The sequence below is a fragment of the Chaetodon trifascialis genome, chromosome 15 (assembly GCF_039877785.1).
Source record: "Chaetodon trifascialis isolate fChaTrf1 chromosome 15, fChaTrf1.hap1, whole genome shotgun sequence".
NCBI classification, from domain to species: domain Eukaryota; kingdom Metazoa; phylum Chordata; class Actinopteri; order Chaetodontiformes; family Chaetodontidae; genus Chaetodon; species Chaetodon trifascialis.
The window spans coordinates 14,229,046-14,243,351 of record NC_092070.1 but is presented as its reverse complement, the minus strand read 5'-3'; the positions used below and the strand labels follow the sequence as shown (position 1 = coordinate 14,243,351).

Here is a 14,306-nt window from a genome sequence, read left to right as displayed (position 1 = left end):
ACCTTCAGCAGCACAGAGAGACATCTACAAATTCAGCAGCACTTCCCTCTGACGGCTCACCTTACTGTCCATCCACTTTATCTGTGCAGAGGGGAGAGCGATGGCATGAGGCTGTGTGAGAGCAGAGCTGTTTCACAGGTGGTACATCACAGCCAATGTGGCATTTCAGAGAAATCAGAGGAACTGTGCTGTCTGTGAGGACATTAGCTACATCCATACCTTCAGGGATGAACTTCATTGAGCTGCTGGATATTCAGAAGCGAGAAAGGCCTTTGGCTGGTCCATCGTTCACAAACTCATGGCCAAGTCCATTTCCACATTTCCCACAACGCACCTGTAACAACACATTATACATGTGAATCAGGATTTTGTGTATTTCTGTAGAGTCAGCATTGAATTACCCCATTAAACAAAGGGGTTTGAGGGTTTTAAGTCTTGTAACAAATACAGTAAACTTACTCTTACGCTCTCCTCTGATGGATTCAATCAACAAAGTAAGTCTCTCTTCTACTGAGTGTACCTTAAATATCCTGGGTCTCTCCTCATGCTTGGACACACTGTCCTTGTGGATGGTCTCTGTAAAGGCCGGCCATGGAGATGAATGCTTGTACTTGGAGCGGCTGGAGAACAGCTGGTACTCACACTTGGAACATGCATAAATGCCTGAGGAGTAAAGGATAAGGGATGATGGCTGATGTGCAACATGACAAGAGAATTATTTCAATAGAGAACATGTGAAGAGTGACCCTAAGACAGGTGATGGTGCTATGTTGGCATCCTTTTATTGCTTCTGGCTTTTTCTGGCATGTTTCTTTGAAAGATCGTATTATATTCTATACATATAAAGTTTTGTTTGCTTATAACTCAAAAACCAGAAATCAGAAAAAGCTTTATTGCCAAGTACGATTTTACACATACGAGGAATTTTCTTTGGTGAAGTTGGTGCATGACACTATATTAAAAAGAAGCTATTAAAAAAGTAAAAAAAATATAACAATATAAATGTATATACACAGAAGCACAGTCTGTTTTTTCAGAAAGAAGTTCAAGCAGAGCGTTAATGTAACGCATAGGGTTATGGCAATGTCAATGTGACAAGTAGAGGCAGAGGGGGGGTTCCGGGCCTTGTTAATAAGGCTGACAGCAGACGGGAAAAAACTGTTCTATGGCGTGAGGTTTTGGTCCTGATGGACCGCAGCCTCCTGTCAGAGGGGAGTGTCTCAAAGAGTTTGTGTCCGGGGTGGGAGGGATCAGCCACAATCTTTCCTGCACACCTCAGGGTCCTGGAGGTGTACAGGTCCTGAGGAGACGGGAGATTGCAGTCGATCACCTTCTCTGCAGTCCTAGTGACACGCTGCAGTCTGCCCTTGTCCTTGGCGGTGGCAGCAGCATACCAGATGGTGATGGAAGAGGTGAGGATGGACTCGATGGCTGTGTAGAAGTGCACCATCATTGTCTTTGGCAGATTGAATTTCTTCATCTACCGTAGGAAGTACATCCTCTGCTGTGCTTTCTTGATGAGGGAGCTGATGTTTGGGTCCCATTTGAGGTCCTGGGAGATGATATTTCCCAGGAAGCAGAAAGACTCCACAGTGTCAATAGTGGAGTCACAGAGGGTGATGGGGGCAGGTGAGGCTGAGTTTTTCCTGTAGTCCACAACCATCTCCACTGTCTTTAGAGCGTTGAGCTCTAGGTTGTTCTGGTTGCACCAGGTCACCAGATGGCCAACCTCTCATCTGTAGGCGGACTTGCCACCATCAGAGATGAGACCGATAAGGGTGGTGTCGTCCGCAAACTTCAGGAGCTTGACAGACTGGTGACTGGAGGTGCGGCTGTTCGTGCACAGGGAGAAGAGCAGAGGAGAAAGAACGTAGCCCTGAAGGGATCTGGTGCTGTTTTCTTAATATAATTGTAACCCCCATAAATTTGACATAACATTTTATAGTTAAACTCATTTGTTCATTTCATTTGTACAGTTACATTTCCATTCATTTTTTGTGTATATAATTACACTTGTGTTTTACAGATGTTCAGTTATAGTTGTAATGTTTGTGTGGGTGTTGTTTCACCGGAAGTCCAAAGGGGGGCGGTAAACGCCACAGAATAAGCTTTTCTCAGTAGCTAAGCGGGAGACAGAGGAGGAGTGGGATCATATGCAGTGGTACGCAGTAAAAGTGGAGTTTCAGCGTGCGTACGGAGCTATGAGAGGAGAAAAATTGAGAAAAGTTATTTTTAGTCAGTTTGATATTGTTCGAGAGATACTTACCTGTTTTTTCCGCGACGTTTGGTTGCCGAAGCAAGAGAGGAGGATTAATGTTGAAGTTTTTAAATTCTCCGGTGAGTGTATTTTTTCTTCTTGGTTAGCACTAGCTAATGCTAGCTTAACACGTGTGTGAGCTTTGAAAAAAAAACAATCGGAAAAACGTGTGTGTCTGAGACAAAGGCACTGTAAATGGTGGCGTAGCCAGGATTTTTCAGCAGGGTGGACTTATGCGAAGTAGTGTGGGCCACTATTTTGGACGACCACGAAGATTTTCCAGTGAGCGGGAGGTTCGGCGAGGATCTCTGCTGTCGCATGTGGAGAGATACAGTCCAATGATGTCCAGGGATGCGCTGGATTTCCACTCAAAGAAACATATGAGCTTGAGTGAAAGTAAAAGACTAAGAAGGGGGCTCCTAACTGAACTGAAATCTGAGTATGACAAAAAGACATACTGACCTGACTTAACAGAACTGGAAAGGAAAAGAAGGACAATTATTTTGGGGTTATTGAATTTTTCATTATTGTGTTGTGTGTAATAAATCTGTTTTTTTCTATTCCAACTAAAGTACATTTGTATTTTGCTTACCATCCTCCTTATCAGGCCTATGTGTGAGATATTTATGTAGCTACTTATTAACCATTGGTTAATCTACTCTTCAATTAGTGGTTAAATAATGTAATGTCATTTTAAAGTAGTGTTTGTATCAATTTAAGGGTGTGTTTCTTTCAGTAGAACTTTAACTTCTCATCTGTTAAACAACATCCAGCTGTGTAACAGAATTATTGTATAACCTGAAGAGCATTTAAACAACGAAGTTAGTTAGCTAACAAGGTTTTTCCAGTATTTATGCCAATCAGTGTGATTTTCAACACATCCTATAACTTTTTACTGGTAGTTCACAGCTCACAGGAACAGCGGTGGACACTTCAATCTCATCTACACAGCTGTTTGCAAAGTTATTCAACGTTAACAGATAGTTAGCTAACAGTGGCTGCTTAGTTGGCTAAACATTCTCTGAACAGCACTCGTTATGAATAGATTACAAATCAAGCACAAAAGATTAAAGTCATGAAGATACCTGGTTTAAAGTGGTCTCTAAAGACTTCTGCACAGAAGAAACTACAAAACGACATCCTCTTGCTTTCAGGATCCTGCTGGGACTGGCCGTATCGATCTAAATATTGAGAGTATCGATACCAAGGTGCCTATTGGTATCGGATCGATACTAGCGTGATGAGATCGATACTTTGTTGCAGTTTCTTCTCTATACGTCCAGCAAATTACTTGAATTTCCTCACAGAGTTCATGCAAGCACACACAGCTTCTCTCCAAGTCTGTCTGTGCCGCGTGCAAACAGCACACCTCTCTCTCTCTCTGCTACTCCCTCTCTCTCTGCTACTCTGTCAGACAGGTACACTCCCCCCCCCCACCACGTGTTTTCCATCGTGTAATTGGTGATCAGAGAGGCCATTTCAGCAGACTGATTAAACTATTATCATATGTTCAGCCAATTGAAAAAAATCTTAACTGTTTTACTGGAACTCAAAAATATATACTTACATAAAGATACATACCTCAAACCTGAAATATGAATATGGCTGAATATAATAACCATTTATGTTAACTGTTGAAGGAAAATTAGTATTCTTATTTAGGCTACAGTTACAGACTTGATTATCTTAATCATTTTATTTCACCTAGATAACTCACAACGAGCCATGGACATTACAAGGACCATCGCTGACATGATAGTGAAGGACCTACAACCCATCTCTGTAGTTGAACAGGAGGGTTTTAAGAGTCTAGTGAAAACACTTGATCCCCACTACAGGATTCCAAGTAGGAAATATTTCATGCGAGAGAAAAAACCTTCATTGTATGAAGAGTGTCGCTCAAAAGTAAAAAAGATGTCTCCATGCTGCTGGCAGTGCTGTATTGACCACTGATATGTGGACATCAAGAGCCACAGAGGCTTATTTAACTGTCACTTTCCATATTATTGATGACAAGTGGCAAATGCAAACATATGTGCTAGAAACCAGTAGTTTCTCAGGAAAGCACAGTGCTGACAACATTTGCACAGAATTGAAAAGAATCACCAACAAATTGGGCATAACTGCCAAAATTCAGGCTGTAATCACAGATAATAGTGCCAATATGGTTGCTGCTGTGTTGTTTTGCACACACCATAGATCTTGTTGTGAAAGACTCAATCAAGACCCTCCCTGAGCTTCTTGACAGAGATGCACTGCAATTGTAGCTTTTTTCACCACAGCACTAAGGCAACAGAAAAGCTCAAAGAAAGGCAGAAGCAACTGAAGTTTCCAGAGCACAAACTCATCCAAGCAGTTGAAACACACTGGAACTCTGTGTTCTACATGTTTGAGAGACTACATGAGCAAAAGGAAGCAGTTACCACCGTACTTTGCCTTCTTGGAAATAGTTCACTATGCTTGAGTGAGGAAGATTGGTCCATGGTTGGTCTCTCCCTTGATGCATTGAGACCATTTGAAGAAGTAACAAGGGAGATATCATCTGAAAAACGTGTCTGTGTCAAAGGTGATGCCCCTGGTTACATTACTTCTGAGATCAACTGCATCTTGTGAGGCCCAAGGCAGCAAGCTAGCTGTTGCGCCGTCAGCATAGTGCCAGCACTGTTTCAGGGGTATTGAAACCTTTTCTAGTCTCAGTACCAGCACCTACCTGGACACAAGATTTAAAAACTTTGGGTTCCGGGACATGGGAAATGTTGACAGTTAGTTGGGCCTCAGCCCATTCAAAATCAGCTCCTGAACCAAGCCCAAGCTCTGCCACCAGCAATGGCTCCTGCAACTACCTCACACTACCCTGCAGAAGCTTCTCCATCCCCACCAGCAGCAAAAGGTGGGATATGGGCAGAGTTTGACACTCAAATCCTAGCATCGCAGCAGCATCGCAGAGCTGCTATTGAAATGCACCGGTACTAGGAGAAGGCAGTTCCGCAGGGATGCAGACCCACTTCTTTGGTGGAAAATGAATGAGCAAACATTTCCTACTCTGAGCAAGATTGCAAAGAAACAGCTGGGAGTAATTGCAACATCTGTACCTGCAGAAAGGATATTTTCTAAGGCTGGACAGTTAGTAAGTCAGGGAAGAAGTGCAATAAAGGGGAAACATGTCAACATGTTACTGTTCCTAAACAAAAACAGTTAAATCTGTTTTCAACATGGGAACAGAGCCAAAAGGGATACTTCCTTGGAGGACTTGTGAGCAAAGAGCCAAATGAGAGCCAACTGTAGATGACATTTTATTTGCACTACTAAGTTTATTTTTCCACAAAGATCTGTGTGCAATATAAAGTGTTTTCTGTTGTGTTGTTTACATTGTTATATTTATATTTGATTTTGTTTACTTATTTTGCACAACTGACTGTTATTACTGACTTTATTTATATAAAGTATTTTCTGTTGTGTTGTTTATATTGTTATATTTATATTTTTGTTACATTATTTTATTATTTTTAGAAATATATAGTTAATAAAAAAAACTGTTTATTTGCTAAGAATCTTTGTCCTGTGTTTTATCATTACCATAATCAACCAACTAAAGGCAAAATCACAAAATTATTCAATGATCATGACATTTCAAGTAAAAAGTATCGGTATCGGTGATACTAGCCCTGTATTCACTAGGTATTGGATCAATACCAAAATTCCCAGTATCACCCACCCGTAGATCCTGCGTCCTCCTTCTTCTTCTTTGGTTGTTTAATGGCTGTTAGCAAACATCTTTTAGGTGCGTTACTGCCACCTACTGGCTGCTTGAAGCAACTCTACACTTTAAAATCATCAACAGCGCCCATCCAAGGACATCCACATTGTCCATTTTATAACTTGGTGGAAGAACTGTTCAGATCATTTACTCAAGTAAAATAGCTTTAGTGTTGGATACAGTATATAATTAAAGTACCAAAAGTACAAGTACTCATTATACAGTAACAGGACCAATCTCAGAATAAGATGCAACTACAGCTTTGAAATAAGTGGAACGGAGTAGAAATACAAAGAATCAAATAATGTAAATACTCAAGTGCAAGTACCTCAAAGTTGCATTAAGTTCAGTACTTAATTTAATGTACTTGGTTACTTTGCACCACTCGAAATGAATGTTTTTGCTGTGACTATATGGAGCTCTGATAAGTCGATACTCTTCACTTTTGTCAATTTATCCTCATAAATTAGAATCATGTTTATCTCTCCTTTTTGCACAGAGAACAAATGAAGCCTGCTGTATAGCATTGGGTGAGTCAGATTTTTTTAGGGCTTATAGCATCATCAACTGATGGCAGTGTGCAATTACACTTCTCAGAAGGGATACAAGCCCTCACAGTGTGCTCAACATGTTTTCATAGATCCAGAGTGGGAGGTTAATTTTTACTGAGCTGTGCAAACAATGTGCCAAACTGACCTACTATCATAATCAGGTTTTAACTTGAACCAGTAAAAGAGCTTGTACTCTTTTGCCAAGGAGGGACATTACATATGACAGTGTGACTGAACAAAATCCTTGAAGCCAGTCTATTCTAGCTGCCCAGTGAGGCCACCGTCCATCAGAGCCCCGGAGCTCCATTAGGCTTTGTCCCGGAGCACTTCATCCACAGTCTGCACCTTCATCAGCAGAAGACTTTCTCCTCTTTCACACTTTCTCACATTTCTGTCCATCAACCTTTTTTGTGGAGAGAGAAGAGGCCAAAACAGAGAGCCTTGAAGGTGCTGTGCGTTGCCATCAGAGATGAGTCCAATGAGGATGGTGTCGTCCACAAACTTCAGGAGCTTGACAGACTGGTGGCTGGAGGTGCAGCTGTTTGTGTACAGAGAGAAGAGCAGAGGACTGCTGGTGACACCGTATCCCTGGCACAGGTGGTAACACTGTCGTCTCACAGCTAGAAGGTCCCAGTTCGAATCCCGCTGTGAGCGCTGGTGGCGTGTCCTCCACCATACCTTCAGTGCCTGCTGCTCGAGGAAAGGGGCCTTTCTGTGTGGAGTTTGCATGTTCTCCCCGTGCTCACCTGGGGTATCCTCCATAAAAAATACCCCCACTAAAAACATGCAAGAAGATCACCACCTGACCAATGGTGACAACAAAGGAACTAGTCCCCGGGCGCCGGTTGGCTGGCAGCCCACCGCTCCTGGTCTGCCATGGAGGAAGGACCACCAGGATGGGTTAAAAGTGGAGAAAGAATCTCACTAATGCATGGCGTGTACAGTCCCCCCCACCCCCACTCCAACTCTGCATGTTGTGTGTGTAATTGTGACTAAAAAGGATTTCTTCTTCTTCTTCTGTTTTCTTAATATAATTGTAACTAGGGTTGCCACCCGTCCCGTAAAATACGGAATCATCCTTTAATTTTTTACATTTATTTTATTTTATTTTTTTACCAAGAACCAAGTCCGACATGTTTATGTCTACGTAGTAGTGTCAGTCTAAGTGTAAAAATATGAAACATTTCGACTCAATGTGCTGTTTCCCCCCGCTGCTTCTCTGACGTCAGCCAGCTCTCTCGCTCCTCTCCCCATTCGGTGAATTGACAGTTTATTTCAACCAATCCAGAGCTCGTAATTGTTGCCGAAACATTAAAAAGGTGATCCAAGAAGGTTTTTGTCGAGTTTTATTTTGTTTTTGATGCATTTGAAGAAGTTTTTATTAAAATGCTAAAATTACTGTTTTTTTGAATGGAGTCTGGTGGCTTTGGCGACAGCGCTACAACAGCTGTTTCTGCTTAAGCAAAACAGATCTTACTCATCAACAAAGAAGTATCTCTGTATGGATTCTTTCCATAATAATGTCAGACTTTTATTTGTAGGGTAACACGGTGGCACAAGTGGTAACACTTGTCGCCTCACAGCTAGAAGGTCCCCGGAATCCCGCTGTGGGCGCTGGTGGCGTCTTCGGTGCCTGCTGCTCGAGGAAAAAAGGGGGCCTTTCTGTGAGGAGTTTGCATGTTCTGTGTGGAGTTTGCATGAAACTAAGGTTTCCTCCTTAAATAACCCCCCAAAAACACGCAAGAAGATCACCAAAGGAAGGAGAACTGGTCCCCGGGCGCCGGCGTCGGCTGGCAGCTGGCAGCCCACCGCTCCTGGTCTGCCGCGGAGGATCGACAGACCGAGGATGGGATAAATGCAGATAAAATAATTTCACGGGAAGCATGGCGTGTAGTGTGCAACTAACACTGTGTGATGTGATAATAAAAAGTACGTTCCTTCTTCATTCTTCTTATTATAACAATGTGAGTTTGTCAGTGGCAAAAACAAACACTTTTATTTTGGCGGTGTGCAAACACGCAGTATGATTACATTCATGCCTGCCAGCTGCAGTGCTCTCATTCAAAACTGAAAAAACTTCCAAAATTGTTGTCTCCATTTATCAGTGAGACACAAAAAGATGGGAAAATAGGGTCCATAATCAGATGATATATGAAATTTTCCAGCACGCGTGGACCACTGGAGCCAACTGGAAACTAACATCACTTTCATTGACTGAGAATGGAAGTGTCTGCAAAGCTGAAACAAGCATATAATTCAACAACACAGTACAGGATATTGTTTGATTGGTTTATTTTGTACTGTGCAGGTACAACATGCATAAATGTTTCTTCCAATCCATCCAATACTTGTTGAGATTTTTCAGTCAGGACCAATTGGTGACATAGCCATACTCACCTGCAATGTAGCTAAAAAGTGATTGACAGTTACGGTTCTTATCAAATCACGGTGTAAATTCATGACATTTGTTTTGTAACACTTGTTGTAATGGTGCCAGGGACAGATTGTAATGTGCTTTTTGCTTAAGCAGGAGATAGCAAGTGTGCCGCTGGCTTCATTGTTGACAAGCCAAGCTGCTGTAGATATACATCAGTGCATGCCAATGGCATTGGCGCTTCAAAGGAGCACATTTAGTGTAAATATACTTCCTAAATTTTCTGTAATTATCTGTATATATATGCAAGGCTCTCCTTATTTGTTTGAAAACAACGCCCTCGTGTGGCGGTGGTGGTAATTATAGAGATCCGAGATCTCAGCTCGCCGCTTTCTTTGCTGATGATCTCAACGACGGGGCTGGAGCTGTACTGTATGTTTCCCACCACCAACAACCACATTTCTGTGTTTGTTTGGCAGCTGTGTGTGTGGAGAAGTAAATGCTGTGAACCTGACCAATAAGTCGCCGCGTGATTCCTTCAGTCCATCAACGTAGATCGAAAAAGTGGGGTTACACATGCCAACGGCACTGGCACTTCAAAGGAGCACATTTAGTGTAAATGTACTTCCTAATTTTTTTGTGTTTGCCTCACTTCCAACAACAGCAGTCTTATATCCTTGTTTAACTTCTCAAGATGCTTCATGACAGCCAGAACAGAGGTCACACCCCTGTGAAAATGATGACATCTGATCTGAGAAGAAAAGCAACCCAGATAAGTGTAAACCTGCTTCTTGGAACAGAGACCTTGGTCTGGACTCTGTGATTCACAAGATTTGTCATAACCTCTCAGTCTGGGTGAGTTATTTTCAAGCTTTAGTGCGAATTAAAAACTAAATCTCATCAACAAACATTTCATTTTCCCATTCTCAGCAACTTGCTCCCGTTGTCTTAAAAGTACACAATGTGATTTTGTTCCTTGAAATCCCCAAATTTCCACCCAGCTGGAACTGTGTTGACTTTGACCATTCAAGGAGCTGTTTTGTCATGCAGTGTTAGAATGTGCCTTCCTGAACAGGCCATTTTCCTTCATCCTTTCCTTCACACTTGTAATAACCTCCTGAGAGGGTTGTAAGCTTGTTGGTTTCACTCACAAATAGCAATCAAGACATTTGAACTAATGGCTGCCAATTAGTTTCTGAACAACTGGGTGTGTCTGTAACAGCGGCACACCCACTGATAATAATGTCTTGTGGATAATTGTGGAGTCTAAAAAAAGACTGTGCTCTCCATCTGAGAGTTGACATTTACATAACTACAAATTCTCCTGCTGCAGGAATATTAATCAGGCCAAAAGTCTACAGCTATGCTAGCAGCTCTGTGAGGCTGCACATGGGCACAATGACACTTATTGTAATACAAATGCCTGCATGCTAACATGTTCAGTGACAAAGCTAATGCAATAATGTTAAGCAAGTGTGATATAAATGGTATAATGCTCACTCTTTTGGTTTAGCATGTTGGCATGCTGACATTTGCTACTTAGCACTAAACACAAAGTAAAGCTGATGGGACTTTTTTTTCCAGGTATGTGATCACGAAGTATTGAATAAATAAAATTTTTGTCCTGATGATGCACAAAATAAGAAGTATGACAAAAATAATGTTGATTTTATGAGAAACATGACTATCAATACCAAGTTTCATGGCAATCTATCCAACAGTTGAGATATTTAAGTAAAGACCACAAACGTTGACCTTATGGTGGCACTAGGGGATCACCAAAATCAGGAGGCTCCATCCACTGGGGGCCCTGAATGACAGCTCAAATGTTTGTCCCAATCCATCCAATAGCTGGTGAGATATTTCAGTCTGGACCAATTGGTGGGCTGACCAGCTAATAGAACGACACAGCCATCCACATTTGCAAAGTAGCTAAAGGATAATTGACAGTTCCGATAATTATCGTACCAAAGTAAAAGTTTATTGTTTAAGACATTCTTTTCATAACACTTGTTGTAATGTTGTCAGGGGCAGATAACAAGTGGCCCACTGCGTTCATTGTTCACAAGCCGAGCTGCTGTGGATACACATCAGTAAATGCCAATGCCATTTGATTTACAGCAGTTTAGAAAAAGGGAACTGAGCATAAAACATTTCTATCATGAATGGATGGCAGTTGTTGTCAGTTTACTTCCTAAAATTTCTGTGCTTGTCTCACTTCCAACAACAGAAGTGTTACATCCCTGTTCAACTTCTCAAGACACTTCATGACAGACAGAACAGAGGTCACACCCCTGTGAAAATGATGACAACTGATCTGAGAAGAAAAGCAACCCAGATAACTATAAACCTGCGTCTTGGAACAGAGAGCCTGGTCTGTAGGACTCACTGGTTTTCTGTTGTAAGAACCTCTCAGTCTGGGTCAGTTATTCTATATCTTTAGTGTGAATTAAAAACTAATCTCATCAACAAACATTTCATTTTCCCTTTCTCAGTGACTTGCTCCTGACGTGTTTTAAGTACATACTGTGATTTTGTCCCTCAAAATCCCCAAATTTCCTCCCAGTTGGAACTGTGTTGACTTTGACCCTTCAAGGAGCCATTTTATTATGAGGTGTTATGTGTTTTCCTAAACTGGCTACTCTCCTTCACCCTGCCTCGTAGTTAGAGACTGTCTTTGTTTCCCTACAATGACTTTTAATGGCCTCCTGCCAGAGATGTAAACTTGTTGGTTTCAGTTACAATCAAGCGATCAAGACATTTGAATTAGTTTCTGAACAATCGGTGTGTTTGCTATGGTGGCACACCCACCGATAATAATGCATTTTGGCTAATTATTCTCTAGGAATATTAACCAGATTACAGCCGGGCAGACTCATTTCTGACCCAATTTTTCAGCCCCATGATTCATATTAGAGCGAGGCTGGATTTCATGTTTGCTGGGCCTTGTTAAATACTAACATGCCAAACAGCCAAATAAAGCTAGAAATACAAAGGAGGCATAAACTGAAGGAGTCAACAAGAAGGGGATAAATATATATACAAATATGTAAATAAATGAGGTATGCCACAAATCTTCCTTAAAACAGCAAAGACTAAATGTTATTCGATTGTTATCAATCCTGCCATGCACTATAAATCCCTGTTCCCTTGTAAATCATGACTACCAGCCCCCCCCCCCCCCCCCCCCCCCGCTCCACACCAACCAGCCCACTCACTACTCAGACGCTACTGCTCGTCCGCGTGTGTGACGAGCTCTCGCCTTCGCTGTTTAAAACGATCTTCCCACGCGCTCCCTGATTCAATCAGCTCACACAGAGAGCAGAGATAGGAGAGTGTTCCTCGATACCGGTCGGTGAATCTTCTTTCATACATGTACACGGACAGTCAATCTGGTTGTATGTGAACGTGCAGGATAGCAGACCTCCACCTGCTCAGCAAGATCACGGGACTCTGCCGTTCACCTCAGGCGCACGAGGACATCGTTTGCATGAAACTGTGGCCACGGAAGATTATGGAAAAAATACACATGCTTTAAACTCAGTGATAGTTTATGATCTATTTGTAAAATCTACGGAGAAATATAACTGTTTTTGACAGTGTGGCAGTCGCTGTCGTTCCGAAGTGAGGACTCTCACGGGACGCTGCGGGGCTCGCCGAACCCCAGTCAAAAATTCACAAATTTAAGTTACCTCGGTTTTTCTCCAAAATCTGCGACGGTCCGCGTGTTTTCCATCTAGGAAAGTAATCAGTAGGCTCTGTTGAGTAATTCGGCTTAAAAAAATTGACCATGAGAAGGTTTTTAAAGTGTTTTTTCAGTGCTTCATCAATTGCTTATTAGATCAGGTGAATCGAACTCCGTTCGTCTATGGCTCATCGAAGCTATGGCTTGTTGGGTGCTTCCTGACATTAACGGATCATTAATGTAGCATCTTAGCTGACATATTTCTGTTCTATATTTGTTTTATTTTGTATGGGGCAGAAATCTCTCCACATAATTGGCTGTTCAAGCTCAATTCTAGGTAGGGTTGCCACCCGTCCCGTAAAATACGGAATCGTCCTTTAATTGACAATCAAACGTTGCGTCGCGATTTGTTCCGTATTTTCACAAATATCCAATACACATGTCTGTCACACACACACACACACACACACACACACACACACACACACTAAATCTAACAATCAGGGACGGCGCCAGAGAACTTTGATTGCAGGTGCCATGAGTGTGCTCCAACATTGACTGGGGGTGCTCCTAGAAATACAGTATGTGCACAAGCACACACATAAACAGTAGTAACTACACAACGTTAATATAGTTTTGCAAGTATTCCAGAACTGTATTATTATGCCACTGTCTGACATTCACTTCATTCAAAAGCCAAAGGTTATGCACAGATCGAGAAACAATTACATTATTTTTTTTTTTATTGAAGTGCAATCTCTCGTGTGTCTCCCCCGGTGTCTCCTTCCGGTGTCACACCTAAACAGGTCTGTGTGACACGATTACTATTGACACATGCATGAAAGTGGAAACATCCATATGTACTCATCAAATAATGTTTAAAACCATCATGCCATTAGAGACAAAAACATCAAAATGCAAACACAATAGATAACATACTTGCAAAGAGCATATCAAAACAGCAACCCATCACCATGGGAAATTAAAAAAACACTTCCCATCTGACATACAGTATCACAGGAGGACTATGCGATGGTTGTTATGGCTGAGGGCGAATGCATCGATGATCTTGTCGACGTTCATGGCTCGTGCCCTTTTAATGGTATATTGAATTGAATTGGGGCTGCACGGTGGCGCAGCAGGTAGTGCGCGTGCCTCACAGCAAGAAGGTTGCCGGTTCGATCCCCTTTCTGTGTGAAGTTTGCATGTTCTTCCCGTGCATGTGTGGGTTCTCTCCGGGCACTCCGGCTTCCTCCCACAGACCAAAAACATGCTCATTAGGTTGATTGATGACTCTAAATTGTCCGTAGGTGTGAGTGTGAGTGTGAATGTTTGTTTGTCCATGTATGTGGCCCTGCAATCGGCTGGCGACCGGTTCAGGGTGTACCCTGCCTCTCGCCCATTGCAGCTGGGATAGGCTCCAGCCCCCCGCAACCCCAAAAGGGATAGGCGGTATAGATAATGGATGGATGGATGAATTGAATTGAATTGAATTGAATATTGATAGCCAAAAGTCCAAGGTCACTGCTACGAGCATCTCTGCTACTGCTCCTCAGATAGGTTTTCAAACGGCGGAGACAGGAGAAAGATCGTTCACAGGAAGAAGATGTAATGTCAGGGATATCCAGAGGAGTTTGTACAAGCCCATAAACGCATCCTTGTATGGTGCCGTGAGTGTTCAA

At 42.2% G+C, this 14,306-nt stretch overlaps 1 protein-coding gene across 1 annotated transcript; it reads right to left on the bottom strand.

Annotated features, from left to right (window-relative positions):
• Nucleotides 1-253: 253 nt before the first annotated feature.
• Nucleotides 254-3,413, bottom strand: LOC139343692 (methionine-R-sulfoxide reductase B1-A-like). Its single transcript, XM_070981452.1, has 3 exons — nt 3,343-3,413; nt 521-663; nt 254-334 (listed from the first exon to the last, which is right to left on the bottom strand). Exons 1-3 carry the CDS (start codon nt 3,395-3,397, stop codon nt 254-256), a joined length of 279 nt encoding a protein of 92 aa, XP_070837553.1. The 5' UTR covers nt 3,398-3,413.
• Between the last annotated feature and the right edge of the window lie 10,893 nt (nt 3,414-14,306).

Coding starts and splice junctions, on each gene's coding strand:
- LOC139343692 (XM_070981452.1), bottom strand. CDS start 3,397: ATGTCGTTTTGTAGTTTCTTCTGTGCAGAAGTCTTTAGAGACCACTTT. Junction 664..3,342: donor TAGAGACCACTTTAAACCAG/GTATCTTCATGA, acceptor TTTACTCCTCAG/GCATTTATGCATGTTCCAAG. Junction 335..520: donor AGAGACCCAGGATATTTAAG/GTACACTCAGTA, acceptor GTGTTGTTACAG/GTGCGTTGTGGGAAATGTGG.